General features: G+C 37.3%; 1 protein-coding gene across 4 annotated transcripts in view; it reads right to left on the bottom strand.

Moving 5' to 3' along the window:
* Positions 1-895: 895 nt before the first annotated feature.
* The window catches only part of RAPGEF2 (Rap guanine nucleotide exchange factor 2), a 168,545-nt gene continuing 145,225 nt past the window's right edge, over positions 896-24,215 (bottom strand). For 2 of the 4 annotated variants that reach the window (XM_054165732.1, XM_009904571.2), the window contains 13 exons: positions 21,991-22,148; positions 17,909-18,149; positions 17,295-17,678; positions 15,572-15,783; positions 15,361-15,484; positions 14,740-14,763; positions 13,533-13,756; positions 12,983-13,168; positions 11,457-11,609; positions 8,845-9,070; positions 6,696-7,255; positions 4,013-4,318; positions 897-3,059 (listed from right to left, as the gene is read on the bottom strand). In XM_054165732.1, the coding sequence (XP_054021707.1) occupies positions 3,034-3,059; positions 4,013-4,318; positions 6,696-7,255; positions 8,845-9,070; positions 11,457-11,609; positions 12,983-13,168; positions 13,533-13,756; positions 14,740-14,763; positions 15,361-15,484; positions 15,572-15,783; positions 17,295-17,678; positions 17,909-18,149; positions 21,991-22,148 (2,824 nt within the window). In that variant the 3' untranslated portion in view covers positions 897-3,033. Of the gene's footprint in view, positions 3,060-4,012; positions 4,319-6,695; positions 7,256-8,844; positions 9,071-11,456; positions 11,610-12,982; positions 13,169-13,532; positions 13,757-14,739; positions 14,764-15,360; positions 15,485-15,571; positions 15,784-17,294; positions 17,679-17,908; positions 18,150-21,990; positions 22,149-24,215 lie in introns of all 4 variants that reach the window. The other 2 variants (XM_054165731.1, XM_054165733.1) reach the window with 2 other exon arrangements.

Below are 24,215 nucleotides of genomic sequence, written 5' to 3'. Positions count from 1 at the left end.
CACAAGCTGATATGAGGAATTATTTCCAACAACATACCCTTAGTATTGCTGAAGAAAGAAGTTGCAGGTAAAAATGTATAAACATGTATGTTCATTCCAGTAGCATCAGAACCAATAGTAGTTCTCTAGCATGTGGAAATGTACCAAATAAATATTAACTAGCCACAGATTCACAGATAGTAGTTCCACTCCACAACAGACACACAATCCACACACAGTCTCTTTCCTTACAGCATTAGAGACTTCAGTTCTTAAAATACATTGTTTACTAGTCCCATGTTTTCAGTGCTCTTTAACTTTATGACTGCATTTTAAATATGGAACATTTCCAGAGTTATGTTAGGAAGACTTAAATGCAGACAGACCATTTTGTCGCTTCTCTTTGCAAGGAACTAATTTTAGATGTGGAAACAGCCGTCAACCATTTGAAAACTCAAAGGAATACAGCTGATAATGGCTTTAGCAGTGACATTTTAACCCAGTCTTCTGCATAACACTGAAAATAATGAATTAGTGAATTTAACCTCTGGGGGGAAAAAAACAACGTAATCTACAGATTTGACATTGAATCAAAGTCAACTTTTATTACTGGGGATTCTGTTGGGTAATCTTTATTACTCAAAATGCCATCTTTGGTAGAAACTCAAACGGATCATTTTCCATACTTCTCCCCATCCAAATGTTAAAGCATCTATTCCTTACTTTTACACCATTCAGAACATAAAATCAACACAAGCTTTCCTTCAGAACTGCTTGCTTCTATATATACACCCAAGACCATACCTATACTCCGGTTTTGGCAACGCAAATGTTTCCGCTGGGGCCACACATCATCTCAGGCATTCTCATTCAGCACTATGCACCACCGACTTTTCAAAAGTTACCAGCAGCACAACTGTACAGTAAGAAAAACTCCACACCAGTAGTTTGCCCACATCACTTGGCAATGTCCCTTTAATATTAATACACAGAGAAGTAAAATTTTTCATAAATTTGTTCAAGTATGTGGAACATGTAAAATGCATAAGAATCAATATGGACTTCCTTAATGTTATATTTATTTATTTTCCAGCTTCATACAAACTGGATGTAGAAGCATAAACATAGTACATTTCTACCATTTTCAACAAAAATATAACCAATATGTACAATTATTGTATTAAAAATACAAAAGGGATACAGACTCCACCAATGTCTTTCTAAAAGACATACAGGTACAAGTAGTATCAAAAGTATGAGGAAATCACCAGTTAATTGTACATTCTGCACTTGACATCACAGAGCGAACTGAGATTAGCAGTCCTATGGTCTACAATTACTTAATGCTTATATAACATTTGTGCAACTTGTGATAGAGCTAGGATTTTGTATTTCTATATGCACATGAGGTCCATAGCCTTGAGAATAAAACTGGCAAATAATGCATATTACATGTAAAATTACAAATGCATAATTGACAATGTGATATATAAGCAAATCAACAAAAGCTATGATTACAGGAGAGAGAATTAAATAAAGCACTGACATTTTTTTGATACAGTGAAAAAACACTGCAATTTGATCTTTAAAAGTTGAATCTATTTACGTTTATCTACTGATCAATATGATCAGCTGAGTTCAATGGAAAAAAAATAAAATCCAAGACCAGCAGTTCCTCACATTTGAGTACTACTCGGATTGGCAGCCTTCACTTCTCCGGAGTCTGTGCAAAAAAACAACATAAAAATAGAGGGGAGGGTCATTTCAGTCATTATAGGGTTAATAGCAGCTGTGAGCAGGTGGTTGCTACACATTGGCCTTCTCTACACATGCAGTATTCCACGAAGCCATTAACAGTTGTGACTATTTCTGCATTGCAAAGGCTGGCAAACCTAAATGTGTTATTTTTCATTACTTAAAGGCTCGTTTATACCCTAATGCCAAAGTCAATAGATAGAAGTTATTAGATCAGTGTTAACAGCTGACACGAGCTGTGACATCCCAACTTGCCTTCACTGCAATGTTATCCAGTTAATTTTTCTTTTAATATTACTATATAGTAAAAAATAAAATAAAACAAAAATAATATATAACTTAAAGGTGGGGTTGCCGTCTGTCTCATTAGAATGGGACACTTTCTGTTTTAAAATGCCATCCTGTTTTCCACAAGGCACAGGTACGAGACACAGTGTCCTCTTCCATCACCAGCCAGTTGCAAGCACCTGTTTCTCAGCTGAGGATGCCATTAATGCTAGCGTTTACAAACTTTTGAAGATTCCAGGGTGGGGCACATAAAAGCGAAACGAGATGGGTCAAGGAAAGGCTGCATTCCGTGACCTCTGCTTTTCTTTCTGCCCTGCTCAGCCATGTAACAGTAGTACTCTTTCCAGGAGCTCAGGCTGGCAACCCTACTTACAGGTATGAAATAATACTGTAATTACTAAGCAGATGCAGTATTTGATCTCTGAAATGCAAACACAAAACCGGAACAAAGGCATTGTAAACAAGCATACAAGCACTGCCTCCTTGAAGGACTTTAATGCATTTTTCTCTTTGTAGATTAAAGGCCAAATGTAATTTGACAACTAGCTTATCTCATTATTCCAATGAGACCAAGTGCTAGGACTGTGATTAAAATCCAAAAGGAAGATTAAAAAACAAACAAACAAAAAATACCCCCAACGAAAAAACCCTTCCAGGCATTGGGAAGTGCAGCCAGAGTTAATCATCCTGATGTGATGATCTTGGAATTTGGAATGATACTGTGTGATGTGGCAGACAGCAACAGTGGTAGCTTGGAGATTGCTGCACTGTGCATTTCAAGCAACACAGTTTGAAAAGTGCCAGGGCGATTTCTTCACAGTATTTCACATGCAAGGGGAGAGGGGACAGAAGGGGAGGGGCAGAGGAAGAAGCCCCATGCTGCTTTAAGGCAGGGAAGGAGGCAAATAGGTCCACCATCCTTTAACTATAGCTCCAAGGCTCCTATTCTAGGGACGTCTTCTTGTGCTCTCCTGTAAGGTGGCTCACTCTGGATCCAGAAAAGACCAAGTCTTAGACAGCAGAGACTTGTTCATCTTCTGCAAACACAATAGGACAGGGAAAAATACAATTCAGTTCATACAGAACATGACTGCTGCTGAATGAAACAACCCCCACTGTTTTCCATTTTGTTGTATCAGATATTTTGAAACATTCTAAATATCTGTACATTTTGGGTCTCATGTAATTCTGTTCTCAAAGAATATAAGACAACTGCTGTAACTGAGCTATGTGCCATTCTTAAACCCAAGGAACACAACAGCTGCTCCTGGATATCTAATAGCTTCATAAAGCCATCTTACATTCTTCCCTGAAGTTATCTGTGAATTAAGACTGCGTAAAATGTGAGTCAGTTGTAGTCATTCGTAGAAACAACTAAAATTTTCTGTCATGGTAATTCTTAAAGTTTGAGACAATTCAGATAAGGTAGACTTCCCCCTCCCCCTTGTTTTTTTTTGGTATTATAGTCAACTGCAGAGTTCACCATGCATATAAAACCTTAGTAACTCTAAGTTAGAGAGGGAAGGGGAAGTTTAGTCTTTCTATCATTAAGCAAAACAAAGCTTTCAAACACATGACTTGCACACTGTCCTGCCTAGATTTTGAGCACTTAGCCCTCAAGATGCAATCCAGCTATGCTTACACTCCATAGAAAAAAATCTAAACATTAAGTGCACTGAAAAAATTCAGGGCAGGCAAGGCTGTACCTGGCGAACATAGGCACCTCCAGAGAAGTTGCCTAAGACAATTGCTTGGTTGCCCAAGATTCAGGTGAACCTATATTTGAAATCTTAATTTTTTTTATTAGGATGAACTGAATTTTTCCCGTTCCAAGAGATACCAAATAGCAAGTTCTGATAGATAGAAAAGAGTTCACATTATGGCAAGAACTTCTATGGCAGAACACATCTGCATAATTTGCTTTGTTTCTGTGAAAGCATTGACCATTTTTGCATGCACTACACTCAAAATCTAACAATTGGAAATTTACCATCTTCCTCTGTGGAAAACCCTTGAGATGGATGGTGAGCAAGACGTGGATCTGACTCGTTTGGTTTATGCCACTGAGGTTTGTTCACAGGCCTGCTAGTTGAATGGCCATGCGACTGCTGCTGTGGAGTAGATGTCCCATGAGACTCACATGTCCTTGCCACCATTCTAGACCTCTGAAGTGCTATGTTGTAATCTGGAGGCTTTCTGGTTGGATGTGAACCACCTTCTGCAAACTCAGCAATAGGTATTCCTACATAACCAGGAGGAGTTGGAGGTGGTTCCCGATATCTACCTTCTTTTCGTGCTGCAGGGAAAAACAAGCAAACAAACAACAGGTTAGTATAAGTGACAGTAAAAGGAAAACTGCTCAAAGACAAATAAACAGTCAAAGTTAAATAAACATCAGCCAACTCAAGCCCAGGAGGAGAAAATCTGAAGGACAAATGTTAATAGTAAACAGTAAGGTCTTGAAAAATAAACCATTCAAGAAAGTACATTCAACATACACAGGATGTAGATATTCTTTGAGTATAAAAGTCAACAAATTATAGGGGGGAATTTGTTCAAGCTTAGCAACTGAAGATGTTCTATCAATCGTGTACAATAAAATGTACACTGATCAAAGTAACACAGAAGACTGAAGCGTCCATAGAAGTGGCAAAGCAGCAGGAATATGGGTATCTCCTCAAACATGACTATCTTAAGCATGAAGGTGGGCTTTGTACTGAAGAGCTTATCACTTGTTTTTAGCATCTTGCAGAGGCAAGGGATTCTCTAAACAATACTGCCCACTGCTCACACGGTTATATTCGCTGCAAAATTAAAACTTGAATGTGTGCTCACAAGAGCAACAATTTAATATGATTTTACATAGGAGACAGAAAGACCACCACCAGGTTTGTGGATCCCACTAAGGCATAACTGTTTACCCAAAAGAGGCTTAACGCTGGGCATACTTAGAAGCTCTCGCCTGCAAAGAACTGCAAGGGATGAAACAGTGATTAAGAATTTTAAGCATCTCTAAGGACAAACAGCAGATAAGCATGACACTCAATTCTGGAGTGATGTAATTGAAGACATCATCTGGGACTTTGATACTGAACACTCTTTGTGAGTCTAGTCCTTTAATACATGATTACTTAATTTACAGTACAAAGGCAAACACAGCAGGAAAAACCACTGACACAGATAATTTACTCCCCATAGTTTGTCATATACTGTATATCCTTGCACAAGTGGTGATGACAACATCACCTTGCATTAGGCAATGCAGATTTGACTGAAAGGGCAGTACAAGCTTAAAATGGACTGGTGCTACCTGGATGTGCGTTTTTATGGACTAAAAATAAAGGTTTGGTATTATAACAAAATCAAATGTTTTCCAACTGAATTTAAGTATTTGTGTTGCATAAAATTTTATCAGGTCAGAGAAATTTTACTCAGATTTCTAAAAAATAACTCTGATGCAGAAGAAATTCTGTAGAAAACATCTACTCAAATACTGCAAGAGATTAACATCTATTCAGTGCAACACAGCCATGTGAAAATAGTGCTTTCTGTGGACAGCAATATGCAGAGCTACATTTGCAGGATAATTAGTTAACAGTGCTGAAGTGCATGATTTGAATTTTCAGTCCTCTTTCAGTTTCTTTAAAAAAATGAAGTGGCAAGCACTGTCTGGAGAGGCACATTTGGAAGCATGCTTATTTCACTATCTGGTGGAAACCAAGAGTAACAAAGAGTAAAATAATAGAGTGGCTTGAATTTGAAACTGGAGAGTCCTGAACTGAACAGCTCTCTCCTCTTGAGAGTTTGGGGATTCAGATGTGTACATGAGCTTTGAGGCAATGGGCCATTACTAAGCAATATACTTGGGCAGAAAATGGAAAAGCAGTTTATCACATTGGTCTCAGCACGACCTCAATCTAGCAGACCTTCTCAGCTGTGTCAGCACAAAATAGCTGTTAGATAGTTCTTCCTATTAACCTGATGAAAGGCAAAGTGAAGGGCAATGAAAGGAATTAAATGCAGAGGTCTTGGATGGCCCAAGGACTGAGATGCACAGAAGGAACAGTATGAGCAATATGTTAAGCTCTGCCAATGACACCTTCATACTAATTTATATGTTCTGATCTTTCTCCTGTTGAATCACTACAAATGAATTTCAGCTCTAACATCTTAGGAAGCTCTTCAGTTTCAGCAGTCCAAAGAAATATCTCAGTGGGTATTTAAGCACAAAGCAATGCCATTTTCTGAAGTAAGGAATCTTCACAATTATCAGACAAGTCAAACAGGTATATAAAGTAAAACACTTCTAAAAAAAAAAAATCAGGCCACACTAAGATTTCTAAATATAGATTGTGGAACCTTCTTGTGAGGAGAAATTCACATTTCAGAGCAGACATCTAAAATACATCAACCTCTCAAAACACTGTCCAGCAGTTGAACTATGTATGGCAGGCTCTCTTGAAATACAAAGATACTGCCAGAACTGGGAATCAACACTAAGTGACATTTTTCCTAGCTACAAAAGTGTAGGGAAAATTTGACAGACTGCAGTATGCTTGGGTTTGCTTTAAAAATAACAAAAAAGAAATATCAAAGTAGACAAAAGAAAAGCAGAACAAAGAACCACAAGCCAATGAATTAAAATACGTCATGGTAGACAAAACTTAACTTACCAATAATCCCCTTGGTACTGCTTGAAGGTACTGCTAAATGTGTAGGCATGGGAGCTGGCTTCGACTCCTCTGCTGGTACAGATATTATGCTACTGGTTTCAGCTTCAATCAAAACATCCTTCCCACCCCTCCGCTTTATGGTACCTGTATCACCTTCTGAGTCCTCTCCCCAGTATCCTGTTGAGGATGCCCAGCTTGCTCTGGACTGTGCTTGATCAAGGCACTCCCTACCTTGACTTTGCCTGCCATACTTTGTGCCATGATCAGGGAACATCAGCTGGTCCATATGGCTGCCTGAGGCCCACAGTCCTGCCCCATCGCCTGAACTGTCAAAATGAGAATGTCCAAAAGGCAGAGTCTCCCAGCTTCTCTGGTGCTGAATTGTTTGTATATTGTCATGAGAACCACTTGAACAAGAAGTCCAGCTACCACGGCCACTGTCAGCTGCATCAAGTGACGCTCTGTCTCCCTGATCCTGTGATAGTTCTTCTGCACTTGGAGAAGAAAGCACAGTTGCTCCAGCATACAAGCCTCTGGTCTCTGACAGTGGTGCATATGAGCTAAATTCATGTTGATGAGGGAGGGGAAAAAACAGATTAAACAAAAAAAATAAAATTAGATCCATCATTGAAATTGGAGTACATTTACAAAACACATGAAAAATTCAACAGTCAAGAGAACAGCGAACATATGGAAGGGTTGGACTAGATGGCCTTCAAAAGGTCCCTTCCACCCCAAATTATTCCATTACTATGACTGAAGGTTTTGATGAAATTTATATTAAGAATTATTTGTGTTAATGAATTGAAATTTGAGAACAGTGTCCTTTCACACTCATCCTTAATAATAAAAAAAAAAACCAACAAAAACTCCAAACCAACAAAAAACCCAAACCACATCAGAAAAATGCATACCCCAAAAAATTAAATTACTGAATAGATATATCCTGATGAACATGAACACTTTAATGAAGTAATTTCAAAAACTAAAATCTTAACTTTGCAGCAGCCCTTTAAGGCAAGCAAACCACATTGATAGGTAGGGGTTCTACTGCTTTACCACCCACATGAAGCAAAGGATCAAAAGTTAGATTTAGCAGGAGGTGGCAGATATTCAGGTTTAAGTTTCGTCTTTTCAGATAATTTTTTATGTGCTTAGGAAACTCTGAAAGCCAATGTTTAACAATTCTTGCAAGTAGAAATGTATTTTAACTTTGATTTTGGAAACTTTCTACTTTGTAGAGCATGTATGTTCTCTGTAGCCTTTGAGTGACTAAGCAAACCTGACGCTGTCACTTATATAGCAGCAGAGAAAAGCAAGGTGTAACTTTTGTTTAGCCGCTACTATCCAGGCTCCTGGGACTTGTCCTTCCAGGGCACCTTGAAATGCAGACTGGAACCCTGCTCTTCTAAATATTTAAGACATCTATTTAATGATGCATAAGCTGGGATTCCCAAAGCTGAAGTACACTAGTTTTGTAATGGGTCTGCCATCCACAGACCCTGGAGGATTAAGAAGCCTGAAATCATTCAGAGGACAGAAGCATCCAAATAACAGCTCAGAAAAGTAGAGAACAATTATTTTCAAGCCAAGACTCAGTGCTAGAGATTTAGAGAACTCCTCACAGCACTAGCTTCCTCATCATTACATAAGTTAATAACTTAGAAAATCAGCAGCCTAATGGGAATTTTAGCTTCCAGTTAGTGTTGACTTGAAGACGTATTTGGGGTAAAATGTGCCAAGTTAGATAAATATGCGCATCTCTATTAAAAAGACTGGAAAATTACTAGCTATTTCTGTTCCCAGCTTGATCACTCAATGATTTTGTAAGTAATTTCTCATCTAATTCAGTTAATTCCCTATCTAGAAAACAAGTTAGGATACTAGTCTGCCATAAAGAGGATAATCTTCAACACTATTAAATCTTACTGCTGTAGACCTCATCACACACTCAAGGTTGCAAAATCTTTTCTTGTCAGAAAATGGAGCATTACCACAAAATTGAAATACCATTGAAATGGCAGTTTTTAAGGGAGGTGGTAGGAGTAATTTGAGAGAGAAAGCAGGAAAGTTATATGAACAAATACACATTCTACATGCACACTATATGAAAGTATATAATGCAAGTAAGCACAAATAAAATTCTTACCCTAAACTGTATTGATCTGGTTCAATCATGATTCTTCTATCAATCCTTCCCACACCAAGATTTGTTTCCACAATGCTGACAGAATGCCTCTGTCTCCTCTCATCATGCAGAGAGACTGGCATAGAGTCAAAAGAGGAATTGCTGACAATACTAGATCTGGAAGAAATTTCACTGTGACCAGAATCTGAAAAGTTATCCACTGTGCCGCTAGGAGCCAAAGTATAGCCTGAAAAGAGAATGTCACATTAATCAGACTCTCCAAGAAGGATGATCAGTTAATGCCAGGCAGTTTGCAGTACTACTATACCGCAGTAAATGAAACCTATGATTACATTTACACAGAAGTCACACTGCAAAAGAGAAAACTGTGTAGCATTGTGCAACCTGTGTCTTAAGTTTATGATTTTGGGGACATCATCACTAATCATTTAGAAACCAACTGCTCATCTTCCATCTTCTCTGCCCTCCTCCTCCAAATGACTTTCAAATGCATCAACATACTCATATCCCTGCATCATGAAATCTCACTTCTCAAAAAAACATGCCACTGCATAAATACTGTATCCAAGATTAGAACCAAAAGACATGTCCCGGACAAGATTTCTTCTTAAAGTAATCCAACAGACCTTCTTACATAGTTTTTCTGTTCTGCAAAGCTACACTTCAGAGACAAACACTAAATAAAACAGGAAGCCCAGATGTTTGGGCTGGCTGCTTATTACGTATCTTGGTTGAGAGAGAGATTTTCAAGCTTTCTTTGTGATACTTGACTAATTACATTCCAAATAGCATACATTGCCAGAATTATACCATGATTTCAAAGCAGCATTGAAATCACTACACAGATAAAAATTGCACACCATCTCACAGGGGTAAATTCAGCAAAGTAAACTTTTAACATTAAACAGCATTGTCCTGAATGCTCCTGCCAGCTAAGTACATGATCATTAAATAGCCTGCATCCGTAAGTAACTTCAGTTTCCATTTTTTTTTGCTTTCAGTCTACAAATATCAAGACTACTTCAACCAATCTATCCCAAGTTGCTTGCTGAGAACATGGAATTAATGCTGCCATTTTTGTCTCAAAGGACATACAATTAACTTCATGTTACAGCTATCCAAGGATTTTATCTTTTAATTTACCATCATATTTATAACTTGATTTTTGAAAACATTTCTGTGCCTTTCTCACTATGAGCCAGGTACAGAAAACCAATTCCATTTTTGAGAAATGCACAGGCTTGACCATATTTATATAAATTCACTCTTTGCTAATGTAGTATTTGGAGGTAATCATGAAGATAGTCTACATGGGTTGAGGTAATATCCTATTTTATCTATGTGACATCTTCCACCATCTAAGTAAATATCACCTCAATAGAGCTTTTGGATGGACATTTGTACTTGCCATATTCATTTCTCCCCTTTTCAAATCCCTACTTAATCAATCTGATTTATTCCCCCCCCTTTGTTTCTGTAAGCCCACCTACCAGAGGTCCTGGGTGAATTGTTACAATTCCCATTTCCAAGAAGAGAGAAGGAACTGGTTAGGTCCATTAGTCTGGAGCCATAAGGCCTTGACTAACTGGCACTGCCACCTACCATATTAAGAAACTACCCACTTGATAAGGAAGTGGAGAAAGTGATATGTAAGCTTCAAATCCTTGCCATTCCCGTGCAGTTTAGGTTAAGTTATCGCTACAAGGAAGTCTGCAACACACAACCATCTCTTTAGCATTCTGAAGTTCCATTATGAGGACTCAATCCCTATATATACATATCTATCTACACACATACACACACATATAATTTTTTTTCATATATCTCTCTTTACATAAAAATATTTTACCACAGTGCTATGTACCTATGAAACTGAACTTTTGTGATATCCTGAAGAGCGACTTACTTAGAAATTATCTGCAATACAACTAGGCTATCATACTTTCAAAAGAACTTTTTTCCTGTTTAAACTAAAGGAAAATTCTGTTTTGTCAATTTATAACCAGAAAAAAAAACAAATGGGCTTATGAAGAAACCCTTTCAAGTCTTAAATTAACTTAAAAAGTCCCTTAAAAAAAAACAAACAGTAAATCAGTCAAGAAAGCTCCAGTGTACAATACCATTCCTCAAATATCCTCACACATTGTTTGAATAATCAGTTGTATATTAATGATTTGAATGCCAAATATCTTAAACCTGCCTGTCATACACAAGTTATATCCCTTCCAGATGTATGACAGAGCAAATAATTCCTCTAATAGGCCAGCACATACCGTGCGTACAAGGATTTTGTGTTTCCATCTGCACATCCTTCCACTGGCATCAAGCACTGGTGATGGGAATATTCTTTGTCAGAAGCAGTTGCCATGAGTGTGACTTACTGCATTAAATCCCCTATCATATCAGGTGATCTTTCCTGGTTTTATCCCTAAAATCTGGTTCCCAGGTATCCTTTCATGTATCCCACTCTGCACTATACTTCCTGCCTCTTGCTGACCATATGTGACAAAAAAAGGAGAAGCAATAGTTTATTCTCAGAGTATCTAAATTATTTCTCAGAAATTTCCAGAAGTCGGCAAGCTTCAGGAAACAGGATGAGAAAGGTCTAATACCTTTTCTTGGAGAGCTCTGTGGTGAAGTTGGAGGAGAAGAGAGCTGTGAAGATGCACTTGAGACTGTGTCTTCAGATTGTTTCTTGTGACGATCCAAGCTTCCTTCTTCAGATAAAGAAAGTATTTTCTTTAAAGCTTGTGGGGAATTAATGCCTTTGAATAAAAATTAATATAGGTAGATGTAAAGTACAGTATAAATATATCCTTCTGTTTCACAATGCATTTATAGATACTATGCAGGAAAATTACTCTATTTTTTCCCTGTTTATTTATGAGTTTCTGACAACAGCTTAAATAAAGCAAATATTCGAACCTACTTCTGTTTAAAATATAGCACTTTATTTCTGCATATTAGCACAGCCATTCTTTCATTCTTGACACCTAAAATAAGTACTTTGTCACAGAACAGAAAATGTAGATTTTATCTTGCAGAATGCTGCCTATAAAATATATAAATCAAGGATATGCATAGTAATTTATACTGAGAAACTTGAACTACATATATGCTGAATGCAAACACATGAATCACAGTGGTTAGTGAAGGTTTATATAGTAAGAATGGAAACTGTTCTCCTGATTTTCTATTCAGAGTAGCCTGGAAGGTCAAAGAAGGCTGGAAAGCGGATTAGGCTTACAGACTGATGACATTCTTTTTGAGAACTTTCTCTGTATCATCTTATTTTGGGAAACTACAGAGTGAAAACATCCTGAATAGGATGTATGATTTAAAGAACTAGGGCATCAAGAACTGCTTTTCCCAGGCATCTCAAAAAATCCACACTGGGACAGTCTTAAAAATGGAAACAGAGCTTCTCTGACACTTTTGCCAGTGTTTGTGGTAGAGGTTATTGTCAAGCATTCTACAGAACTTACCTTTGATCTGCTGGATCACAATGCTGCTATCAAAAATTTACAGCTGCTTCATCAACAAAACCTAGTCAGTTTTCATAAACTTTCCAATCATGAGCAAAAACACAGCCTATGGATCTTCAAAGTCCTTTTAAGATTAAAATTTAATGGGAAAAAATCAACAAGAACTAGATAAATATTGATTTGTTTCTTGCTCATTTTGCTGCTTCTAATGTTTTGTTAGCAGCCTAAGCCTTGCACAATTAAAGTGAACAAAAAGTGAAATCAGAATTATGCTCTTGTGAAATTATCACCATGCAATAGGAGGGGCCAGTTACTTAGGAATATTACTGTACTTCAAGTGCTAATGTAACTCCAAGCCACTAAGCAAAAAGATCTAAGCAGTTAAGCACAGATCTCAGAGAAGATAGTTGGAAACATACATTCTTTCCAGCTACTAATAACAAGTAAATACTTATCCTGACTAAATTGGCAGGATGGTTACATAGATTTGTTTCTTTCCATGCAATTATGCATACACACGGCATGAACCGGCAGAACCTGCATATAATCTTACCAGACCTAAATGTCTGGATTTTCTTTGATTAAAAGAGTCTCCCTGACATAAGCAAACAAACCTCACAGTATTGAGCCAAACACTTCATTGTTCCACTTACCAAATGGCGGGAGGTCTTTGACTGGCACTTTCTTGCGAGAGGGATAAAGAGATACAGCAGGGACCTGCAATGCTTGGTTTGCTTTATGTTGTTGTTGCTGCTGTGCTTTCTGCTGGATGCCTGCCCTGGGAGCCACCGGTGAGGTTTCAGATTTTCCAGATCTCTTGTCCCCTGTATTCTTTGGCACTTTCAAGAAATGGGAGACATCGCGTAATTAGACTACTAGCTAAAAATATGGTGGGATTTTTAATGTGAGCAGTGCAAAGCCCTCCAATTAATAATTAAGAAGTGCTCAGAGGAAAATTGGATTTGTAACTCCATTTGAAATATGGACATATCCAAGAACATTTACTCTCATATATGACTATTTTCATAGTGATCCAAAACATGACCAGAAGTTACACTGGGCTATCATAAGGAACAAAACTGGCTTAGAATATAATTACTAATTTTTTACTGTCTACTTAATGTTCCCAATTAAGTCTTAGCTGATGAAACAGAGAAGTACATAACAGTTTTCTATAAATCCCTAACAAATGACTGTGCTCACGTGTGTTGGTGGCTGGCTCACACTGCAGAGACAGTGTCTGGAGACTCTCCTCATCCATTTCCAGATCCAAGTTTGAGAGATACTGCTTTACTTTCCGTGCCATCTGAGCATCTTCATATAGTTTTTTAGCATTAAGGAAGGAGCTGCGACGGACCCGCTTTTTATGACCCCCTGTTTGTGCAACATCCAGCACGGTTGCATTAGTACTGCCCTGGCTGAGAGACCTGAGGAGGCAGGAAGTGGAGGACAGAAGGGAAGAGTATGACTTAGTCCAACACAGTATCACTTGACAAATATGAAACGTGCAAAATATTGCATGAATGTCAGTTTATGATCAAAGCTCACATGCCTCATTCCGTTAAGTCAAACAGCTATAACAGACAGAAAGATGAGGGTCAGGAAGTCTTTTTCACACGTTACAGGCACAAATATTTTAACCTATTCTGCTCCAACTAGGCAATACCACCTCACACATCTAGAAAAGCATTCAAGCTAGCTCTCTCACATAAGCCAGCTACTGAGAAGACTGGAGCATTAGGAAAAGCTCATGCAGTAAGGCAATGCTGACAGAAGACTATAGCTGAGATTCAAACTTAAATACATATACAGAAGGCATTTTGAAAGATCTCCAAATACTTTCTAAATTCTGACCATATATAAAATGTATATCTCAGTTTTACAAAATAGAATTTCCCTGTAACTTGCTAGGCTGAAGTCAGCTTTTTGTTAAATAAAATGATCAGCTAGTTCATGATGAAATAAGTATCATGCACATTTCAACTTATATCTATATGAAAGCTAAGCAATGTTCTTGAATTAAGTGAAAATGATGGTTGAATTTTAATATGAAAATAAGTTAGTTCAGCAGCTATTGCAATTTTTCAATTTTTTATTTAGGCATAAGGAAGTTAACAGCAATTTTCAGCTGTTGCAACCTTGCCATTTTCTAATTTCTCTTATTTCTCTTTTACCAAGAGTCACTTCCTTTGGCAATTTAAATTGGAGGTGAAGGAGAACACTCCATTCCTATATAAATCACTTAAAATAGTTTACAACTTTTGTGTTTTAACCTCAAAAGCAAAAGCGCTCCTGGATTAAAGTGTATTATCAGTAAAAACACCAGAAAATTAAAGATAGCAAGTAGGAAACAATGCAAATGATAAGGAAAGAATGAACATCTGTGTGTGTGTTGTCTCCAACCACTTACCCCAAACTCCTCCATTTCTTCTTCCTGCAAGTGAGAGCCAGGAAGAGTAAAGCATGGGTTTAAGAAGAGACAGAGAAAGACCGTAACAGAAAGAAAAAGACCAGACCTCAGGACAAGCAGTTCTGGAAGCCCACAAACATTAAAAAGAGCCTTGACTTGGGCATACAGTCAGATATTACCAACTCTTCCAATGCAAATTAAGAAAAAGAGTATGCAACAAGCTGGTCTAACATCAAGCCAAAGAGCACTCACTCCACATTTTCTAACACTACTAGCAGACACTGTTTCAGATACATTCCCACTCCCACTAAATCAAAATAAGGCTGGCATACACCAACATTTTAGATTAATACATGTATGTTCACACCAGTATCACCCTCTCCCTCCCACTGATAGAATCTTATTTTTACAAAGTAATTGGCAGCTATATATTTTATTATATGTTGATAAACAAAATTTATTGGTTTCTCCATTTTTACTATAACACATTTTTGGTAAATTGTTACCAATTAAAAAAACCCTCATACTGCTCCAATACAAGGAGGGCTTGAAAAGCACTTCTTGCTGACACCTAGCCTTCTTTCAGCTGGGAAAAACTGTGTCTAATACACCACACAATACCTTGTTCTGAACATTAAAGCAGGATCCATGTTCACAGATGCCATGCGACCAACATGGCGTATCTCCTTCGCAATCATTCTCAGCTTCTCAAAATTGACCAAGCCCTCCACTTTTGAATCATTTCCTACAATCAAAAATTAAGAACATCAGTTATTCAGTAGCAATGTTGTTTTTTCTTAGCTAGTGATAGATGATGTACTTCTGCTTTTACCTTCATGCAGGAAGGTAAGGTCTTTTTTGATAACTGGAAACAGGGGGATAATGGGAGGCTGTAGGTTTTGGCTGTTAAGAACATTACGATATTTTGCCATATTCCTTGATGGATCAAATAAGTCCTGTAGATCTTGAAACAGCTTTTCATACTTGCTTGGAAGCTTTTCCCAAGTAGTTCTGAGCCGTGCAACTGGTGCCAAGTTCAGGCCACTTGAAACAAAAAGTACAACAAGTTCAAGAACAGTAAAAAAGAAATAAAAGAATCCTAGAAAAGACCATGTAAAATATTGCATGGGAGAAGTACCATACAGCCAGAATACCACAGCACAACAATGTCAATAAGGTAAAAGAGTATGAAAACTTCCTTTTACCAGTGTGTACATGCTGGAATGGAACAGTGTCTTAATTCAATAACAATATCATAATCTAGGAGTAATTCAGGATCATCCTGTACTTCTAGACTAAAGGACAAACCATCTTCCACCTACAGAATGTTTAGGTGGTGAAAGCACAGTGACCCACATTCTTGTTGCAATAATCCATCAGACTTTGTTGTGCCTAGATCAAATTGATGTTAACAGACTCTATAGTTGATGTTATTCTGAAGATGTAACTGGTACAAACCCCATTTTTTCCCCCTTAATGGCACTGCCATCTTGCTGTTAATTTCCACCTATGGGAAAGATTAGTATCTAGAATTTTTCCTTCATTAAAGTTTTTGCTAGCAGCCAGACTGCTTCTATTTCTCATTGCAATCAGATGAAATAGCCGAGCTAAATCTCAAGATTTTCATGTCTTTGAGATGCTGACTGATTATCAGCATGTGCCCTGGACTTCAGAATTTGCCACAGTCAACTGAATAGCATTCAAAACCAGTGACCTTCAGAAAAAGTATCACACTCAATCTGTTTTGCCAGAGACAGTGATAAACTTGCCATTTCAATGAAACTTACTCAAGCATTTGCATAGACAATATTCAAGGTTTTATCTTATTTGGTTGGTTTTTATACCTAACCTGGAATACTCTAAAGGAAATGTGAATCTTCTTTTAAAAATATGTGTAAGCACACACATCAGAATTTCTGCTTTTATAATTCCAAAGCTAAGAAAAGTTTTCTGAATTTTCAGTATTTTATTCTTATTAAACAATCTTTATTTACAGCTTATCATACAGCGTTGTAGTCTGTTATTGACTATCAGCAGAGTTCTATCACAGAAGCTGCTAATACAATGAAAACAAAGGCATCATGGTTCAATGAATTCAAGATCCTGCGAACTGTGCATAAAAAGTTAAACTCTCTTTGATAAACTAACTCACTCATTTATGACAATGTTGTAAATTTTTCTTCATATGACTGATGTGCTTTGGTTTGGGGTTTTTTAGGGGTTTTGTTTCCCCCCCCACCCCATCTTTGCTTTTAAGTAAGTGTACTAGTTTCTCTGGTTCCATGGTCACCCATAATTCTTGCTTTAAGTAACAAATACATAATAGTAACATTCCAAGTACTTCACCAAACATTTCAGTGTCAAGTTCAGATTACTGCAAAACATCCTCCATAATACTGTTAGCAGTATGAACTGGTTTACGCTGAAAATACCTTTTTTGTGGGTTGTTTTGTGGGTTTGGTTTTTTTGGTTGGTTGGTTTGGGGTTTTTCAGACTGACACAAATAAGGCATTGCTTTTTAGTAAAGCATAAGTAAAACTATTAAGGGGCAATACCTGATGATGGCAAACATGGAGTTGAAGTTCTTGCATTCTCTGCAGTGTAGTGCTATCTTAATGAAATGTTTAATGATTTTCATCCTTTTCAGCTGGTTAGTTTCTCTTAGAATCTCAGAAGCCACCCAGAATGTTTCTTGATTAATAATCTCCTCAAACTTTTTCAGATTAGTGCAACCTGTTTTTGATTTCAGTTTAAACAAGTCATCAATGTATTCCGTGGGTTCAATGTTACGGAATAGCTCAAAGTTTCTCATGGAGAGCTGAGTAGCCACCTCAACGGTACTAAGCTGTAGTAGGGAAATCTGACTTTCCCTTAATAACTCTTGAGCATCTTCATCTGAACAAAGAGTTTCTGTTTCCATGTTGTTCTTCAGGTAATATCTGTGAAAAAAAGAATTAAAAATGACACTAGATACAACATACTCAAACACTGCTGACAGTTACAGAAACGAACCAGTTGAAATCACAGAATAAATTGAATTTCACCAGGCCTAGATACTGATTAGAAGTTGCATTAGGAGTGATTTCTTGATAATTCAAATATGCTATTAACAGGGTTATGACTTAAGAAACCAGCATCATCAGCTTTAGCTCATGGTCTCCAATCTCACCTGCCACTCAGCTGTATCCTGTCAGCAAGCTTGGATAACTGATCAGGAAGCCTCCTTTGCTTGATTACACCCTCAGGTGTGACAGAGACTTCACATAGTGAATATGCATCAGGGGTTGCTGTGAGAGCAAATTCCCTGATAGCCTGGATGACCACTTCTTTTGCTGTTGTGTCTTTACTGATCATGATGTAGCGACTTTGCTGATCTGCCTTGAAAACCCTCAGAACTTGATCTGGTAAGTCTGGAAAAAAATACAATTGCATGCAAGGTATGCAATATATGAAAGGAGAAAAAAAAAAAAGCATAAAACCAAGCAACAATATCAGTTACATTGAGTCTAAATGTTAATGTTACAAGTCTACTTCAATATCATTCCATGCCTTTTGTTCTGGTAAAACAGCTGCTTGTTTTTTTCATTTGTGTGGTTTATTTTCTATTACTCTACCCTCAATACATTTAATTCACAATAGCAAATTACTAACAGACTGAAAACTTGCTATTTCTCTGTGCCAATGTTTTAGTAATTAAGAAATAAAGCAGCCAGAGATAGAAAAACACTTCACAAACATTCAAGTTCTAAATATATTATTGTTTCAATTGATGACAGAAAACATACCCTGAACACCTGTCAAAAAAGGTACAATTGTACAGCTAGCCACCACTGGAAATTTAAACATATGGTAAGCCTTCAATTACTTTAATTTCTTCCATTTGTTACAAATAACCTAGTCTAGTGTTGTGTGGCATGACATCTGCTTATTATTCTTCCTTTAATGGATATGGGTTTTGATGGTAGATCATATAGGTCATATGAACAAGAAAATAATAATAGAAAGTCTTCTGAATATAGTGCCAAAAATCATTATTACAAAAAAAAAAAAGCCCAGCCCCCAAAACCAACCCCCAACTGCCAGATGAAAACATTCACTTTGATACAACCACAACTATTTCTGAGAAGGCCTGAATGTGTGCATAACATATTCAAGTTACTAAAAACCTACTCAGCAGCAGAAATCTTGTGACAAAAGAACAAAACGAAAACCAGCCAAACAAAACCAAAAATCAACATCATCTCACTGCTGCTGCATGTCTCCAAAATAATAATTTGGGAAGTATTAAGATAAATCTCTCTGATATGAACTGATTTACATGCCACACAAGATGTTTACAATTAAATATACTAGTTTACAAATTTCATGAAACTTAGCCCCTAACTTTTGAGCTCACAGTGGTATTTTTGCAGCCTGAGAAGCACGAATACTGAAACACATTAAAACTGAGTGATGACATGACCAGTTACACATAACAGGTATCAGTACAGGCCAGCTTTCAGCCCTAAGTATCTGAGTCAAATGTACAAATATCTTATAGCTAGCAAGCTGGTTTTGCTTTTCAGCACCAACTCTATTATTTACCCATCTTCCTTCAGTAATTAATTGAAGAAGGATGCAGAGCAGGGCCTGAAATAATTGCTACAATTCTTGACATTGTGAGGAAGGCAGGTGCCAAAACCACAGCCTTTCACAGCCATCATTAAAAACCAGACTGCTCTCTAGATCTTGATGCTTCTTGCTGTTACAGAAATACTTGCCACTCAAAAAAGTGCTATGAAGAGGGGAAGCTACAGTAAACAACTCCTAGGTGGGAACTCACTTAGCACTCCCAAGAAAGAAGTATGTTGTGCAAATATTTTGAGAAAATAACCGGCTCTGCTGGATCACCGAAGTCAATATGAAGAAATGCAGAGAAGAGTAAAGAGAAAACTACCATCTTTGCACTGTGTTTTAGGCTGCATACCTATCAGAGCTGGTAGAAAATGCACTCCACAGAATAGGAGAAGTCTGTCAGCAATTGAAATGATTACAGCTATAGCACTGGCAGAAAGTTATTCAGTATAATAATTTTAAAATAAAACTGCACTTGGAAAGAACCTTCACTCCCTTCACTCCTCATACAACCCCAAACCAACTAACAAAATCAAAAATCCCCACCCCACAACCAAATCTGGAGCAGCAGGCTGAAGAATGTTATATGATAGGAACTTAGTCCCTTAGAAAACTTGTGGGGGAAAAAAAGTACCAAAGGCTGACAGCTCATCATTACAACATTATTTTGACTTCCAATCCAATAGCAAAGACAGCACAAGAGAAATCAAAGTGCTACTGACTGCTTGAACATTAAAAACAAACCTTTAAAGTATGTCTGAAAAAGCCTGAGCAAGCCCAAAGAGAAACTAAAATGATTCCTTGCAGATTTCAAGCTGTTGATTTCTCCTCAAAGACTACCCTCCTAAAACAGCAAGTTGTTTTATTTTCTATCCTGAGGAATATTCCCAAAAGGCTCAAAGGACAGCTCTTCTACCATTTTTGTCTTTCATATACAAGGCATTCAATTTCTTTTTTATTTTTTTTTTTGGTGAGCTGCCTCCATCTTTAATTTAGTTCAAGGTAATAAAAGTGTATAGAGGTGTAATTCAACTCTATCTACAATGGGACTACCCCTAAAGCCTTCAAGGTACATATTTTTTTACTTCAGTTCTCCTTTCCTGTGAATTTCTGTGATTTACTTACAAAATATTCAGTGTGTGAACACTTGGCCAAATGTTAAGAAAAAAAAATAGCAAGCAGTATAAAGGTAACAGAAAAGCTGCTATAATGCTGAAGCATTACATCATTATTTGTTACTTTGAGGAAAAGCAAAAGGCAAACAGTAGAACTTTACTAATTTATCAAACTTCTCCAAACTCCATCTGTGACCAAAGGACCTTCAGACCTGTAATGACATTCCTTCTCAATTAATGGAGTTTGAGCTATGCAAGACAGTAATGCCAACAAGCTCTGGAAATAAGCCAGTTGCTGTGCTTGGCATGAAGGGCCCATTAATTACCTAGAACCATCTGGTCTAGGTAAACAGCAAGCTGGAGAATGGTATCATCACTCATTTATAAAGTGCTGACGAAAAGTTACAATCTTACAGATAATGAATATATTCAAAGTGCCGGACACCAGTTGTTACTTGAAATACCAAACATACCAATATTCCCACTATCTCAGGACCAATTTTAGAGACTGTGACAAAAGTGACACACTACCTTTGTGTAGTCTTCTCTAATCCCAAATAGCCTGAGATGAAGTGATGCCCAGTGTCAGTTTCAAGCACAATAACTGCACCTGCTTGGCCAGTATGTAAGCTGATGCTTCAGCGCTTTCCCTTTATAAAAGATCTGAAATCCTTCAGGCTTAGGAGGGCACTGAATTTTTGGTTCTACTTTTGCAAAATACTCTAAAGATCAGACTAAAGTAACCAAGTGTCTGCACAACTACTATCACCATATCCTCCTCCAGCAGCCACATTTTAATAGCAAAGATTTGGATATGTAGAGGTTTTCCCACTAAGAACCTTCCTGCAGCCAGATAAAAGCCCAAATCCCAACCTCGCCAGAAGCTCCAGCTAAACCCCTCTCATAAGATAAGGCTCTCAAGTTTCTCAGATTCTCCTCCTTTCTCTCCCCTTCTCACCCCCATGCTTTGTTCCTCTCTCCTCAATATGTTCAATCTTTATCTATTTCAGAATGGGATTTTTAATCACTTTCTATACAAAGAATTCAGCATGCAGCTGTAAGGCAGGATGACTAACAGAATATTGAAACCCTGTCTCTTACAGATGTAGTACATATATAAGTCTGTTCAGAAAAAAACATCCTGTGCCCTTGCACTTTACTGTAAGCTAATGATCAGCTCCACTATTCGGAAATACTGCAGTCTTGTAATGCTTGATATATCAGGGCAAATTAAAAACACACCAAGTAAAATAAATTGTCACTGGCCAAAAGTATGTAATAGGTCAAAGGCACTCTATATACAACATACTTGAAAAATAAGCATCTAATTGGTTTGGGTAAAGTGTATTGGGGGCAACTGTAATAAATCCTAATGCCTTAATATGTGACTATTGTGCAGGCAACAGCGTACAACTGAAATGTATCTTCAGTCTCTGGAAGTCTGGATGAAAAATAAACAAAAAAAACACCCCAAAAACATCAATTAAAGAAAATTATACAAAGCACAAAAGAGGATTCTTACCAGGAGTAGTATTGAAGTCTAAGATACGATGATGAGACTGCAGCAGATCAGGATTACTGGATGACAGAGTTCCGCTGACAGGTAAAGCAGGTGGAATGTGCTTTGTTTGCCTCAGTCCCACAATGCTGTCATCCTGAGACTGGCCAATTCCAATGTCACTGCATCCAGAAATAAATATTGTCAGGACTTACAGACATTCTGAGCTTGGGCCGTACTAGAGGGATACAGTGACATCACATTTACACACTTTAAATAGTACAGTAATCACTATTTAGAAGTTACAATTCTCCAGCAACAATGCTTGCTGTCTAGGTTCACCAAGAGCACCCAAATGTCTACTCTGATTAAATTTGCCTGCTAAGATGACCAGAAGACCTTTGAGTTCACCAGTAAGCTCCAAGAAGCTGCTAGCCTCATTATTTTTGATAATTTATCACATTTCTCACTTTATTCAAAAGACAGTACATACTTCATCATGTTTGGGCCACCCCATCACTCAAACTTTGATTGATATGTACTGTCACCTCAGTGCTATATTTTAAGACCTGAATTTCACAGATCTTTCATCACAAGATTTGCTGCTGTACTTCAGGACATATTGCAGCCATACAATCCAAAATCTTTCAACAGACAGAATGTGACCGACATGTTGCCAGCTAAGCTGTAAGGCTAAGGTAGGCATCTGCACTTCGATGATATTTGTATCCCCTCCAAAGTGTCTGACAGCTGTAAATAAAGTATTCTGTGATAAAGTTGAAGGATTTGGTCTACTAAACTGAGAATGACAGGGTCTCAAAGGAGGTCAGTAGTGCTAATGGATTAGAGAGAGAGATCATCGGACTATAAGCACTTCTATGAACATATAGGTGCAAATCCTTAATCAAATGATCTGAGGGTGTAAAATGTTTAAAATCAGACTTTATAGAAAACTAGAATATTTTTAAAAATTAGTTACTATAAGCAAAGCCTTTTTAAAAGCCAAGAACATCTAAACTAGATTTCCTTGCAAACTGCTGCAACTCTAAGGAATCAAGCTAATAAACTGATACAACACAAATAGCCACTTGTACCATAGTTTTAGATACTTAAGTTTTTGTCTAGTGTTCTATCCATCCTCAGAAAAACACACAGTTAAGGGTCTGATAATTATCCCCGTTGAGCTGTTATAAAAAAAAGTGTCCTTTTGTGCTTACGAATGAATTATTTTACCCAGTACACTCTTGTACCAATTCTTTAAGAGCTATGAATTAAACAGTACTCTGGGAACTTAGGACAATGTCTCAGGGCATTTAAGACAATTATAATTACATGGACATAGCAACTGCTTTTTAAAAAGCAATGCAACTCAAAAAAGGTTGGAGGCATATCTCTGTATTAAGTGTTTAGTTTCTCCCAATGGAGATAACTCTCTGTTACCAAAATAGTTTATAAAGTGTAAATCCCAAGCCGTGAGTATGAGAGAAAAACTGTAGTTCACTGAAAAAAAAGTTCATGGATTCTCTCTCAATCAGAAGTTAAGTTAAATCTAAACATCTGTATTTCTGTACTTCCACATAAAGCACAGAATACTGTGACAAGCAGTGATGATCAGCTCAGCACACATCACTTTTATGCTAGCCACAAGCGAGACTTTTGCAACAACTGAAAGCATTCTCAGCAGCTGACATGTTGTATTTCAAGTAGAAACTACCCCATAGACATGAAACAACCCCCAAGTAAGCAAAATACCTCAAAGCCTCTGAACCTCAAAATGCTTTCCAGTGGTTCTAAACAACCATATGGTATATTTCATAAATGTGCCAACTCCAGTATTTTCTCTAAATTCAAACCTTATGAAGACAATGTGGCAATCTCCCTTATGTTAATAGTTGCACTTGCATTATGTATTCCTTTTGCAGTTTGTCAGTTTTATATAATCTTATACCTATCCTGTGCGTCATGACCGAGGCAGCTTCAGTAAAGAAGATCAACTGACAAATGTTGGGTTAAAAAACAAAAATCCCCAAACCAAACCAAACAATCACAAACAACCACAAACCACAAATCTAACATTTCTAAAATTCCTCTCCAGTCTAAATATTTATCTAATAAATTGGAAATTTACCTTACACTCAATTTATTCTATTTTTAAAAATTAGAGTGAGTGAGTTCTAGCTCATGCAAATAAGAAATGAACCCCCTAACATTTCAGATGTAAATAGAAACACCAGAAAACTCCTACGAAA

Source organism: Dryobates pubescens, chromosome 1 (assembly GCF_014839835.1).
Source record: "Dryobates pubescens isolate bDryPub1 chromosome 1, bDryPub1.pri, whole genome shotgun sequence".
In the NCBI taxonomy this organism is placed as follows: Eukaryota; Metazoa; Chordata; class Aves; order Piciformes; family Picidae; genus Dryobates; species Dryobates pubescens.
Note: the sequence above shows the minus strand (reverse complement) of the source record. Positions and strands in the feature narration are given on the sequence as shown.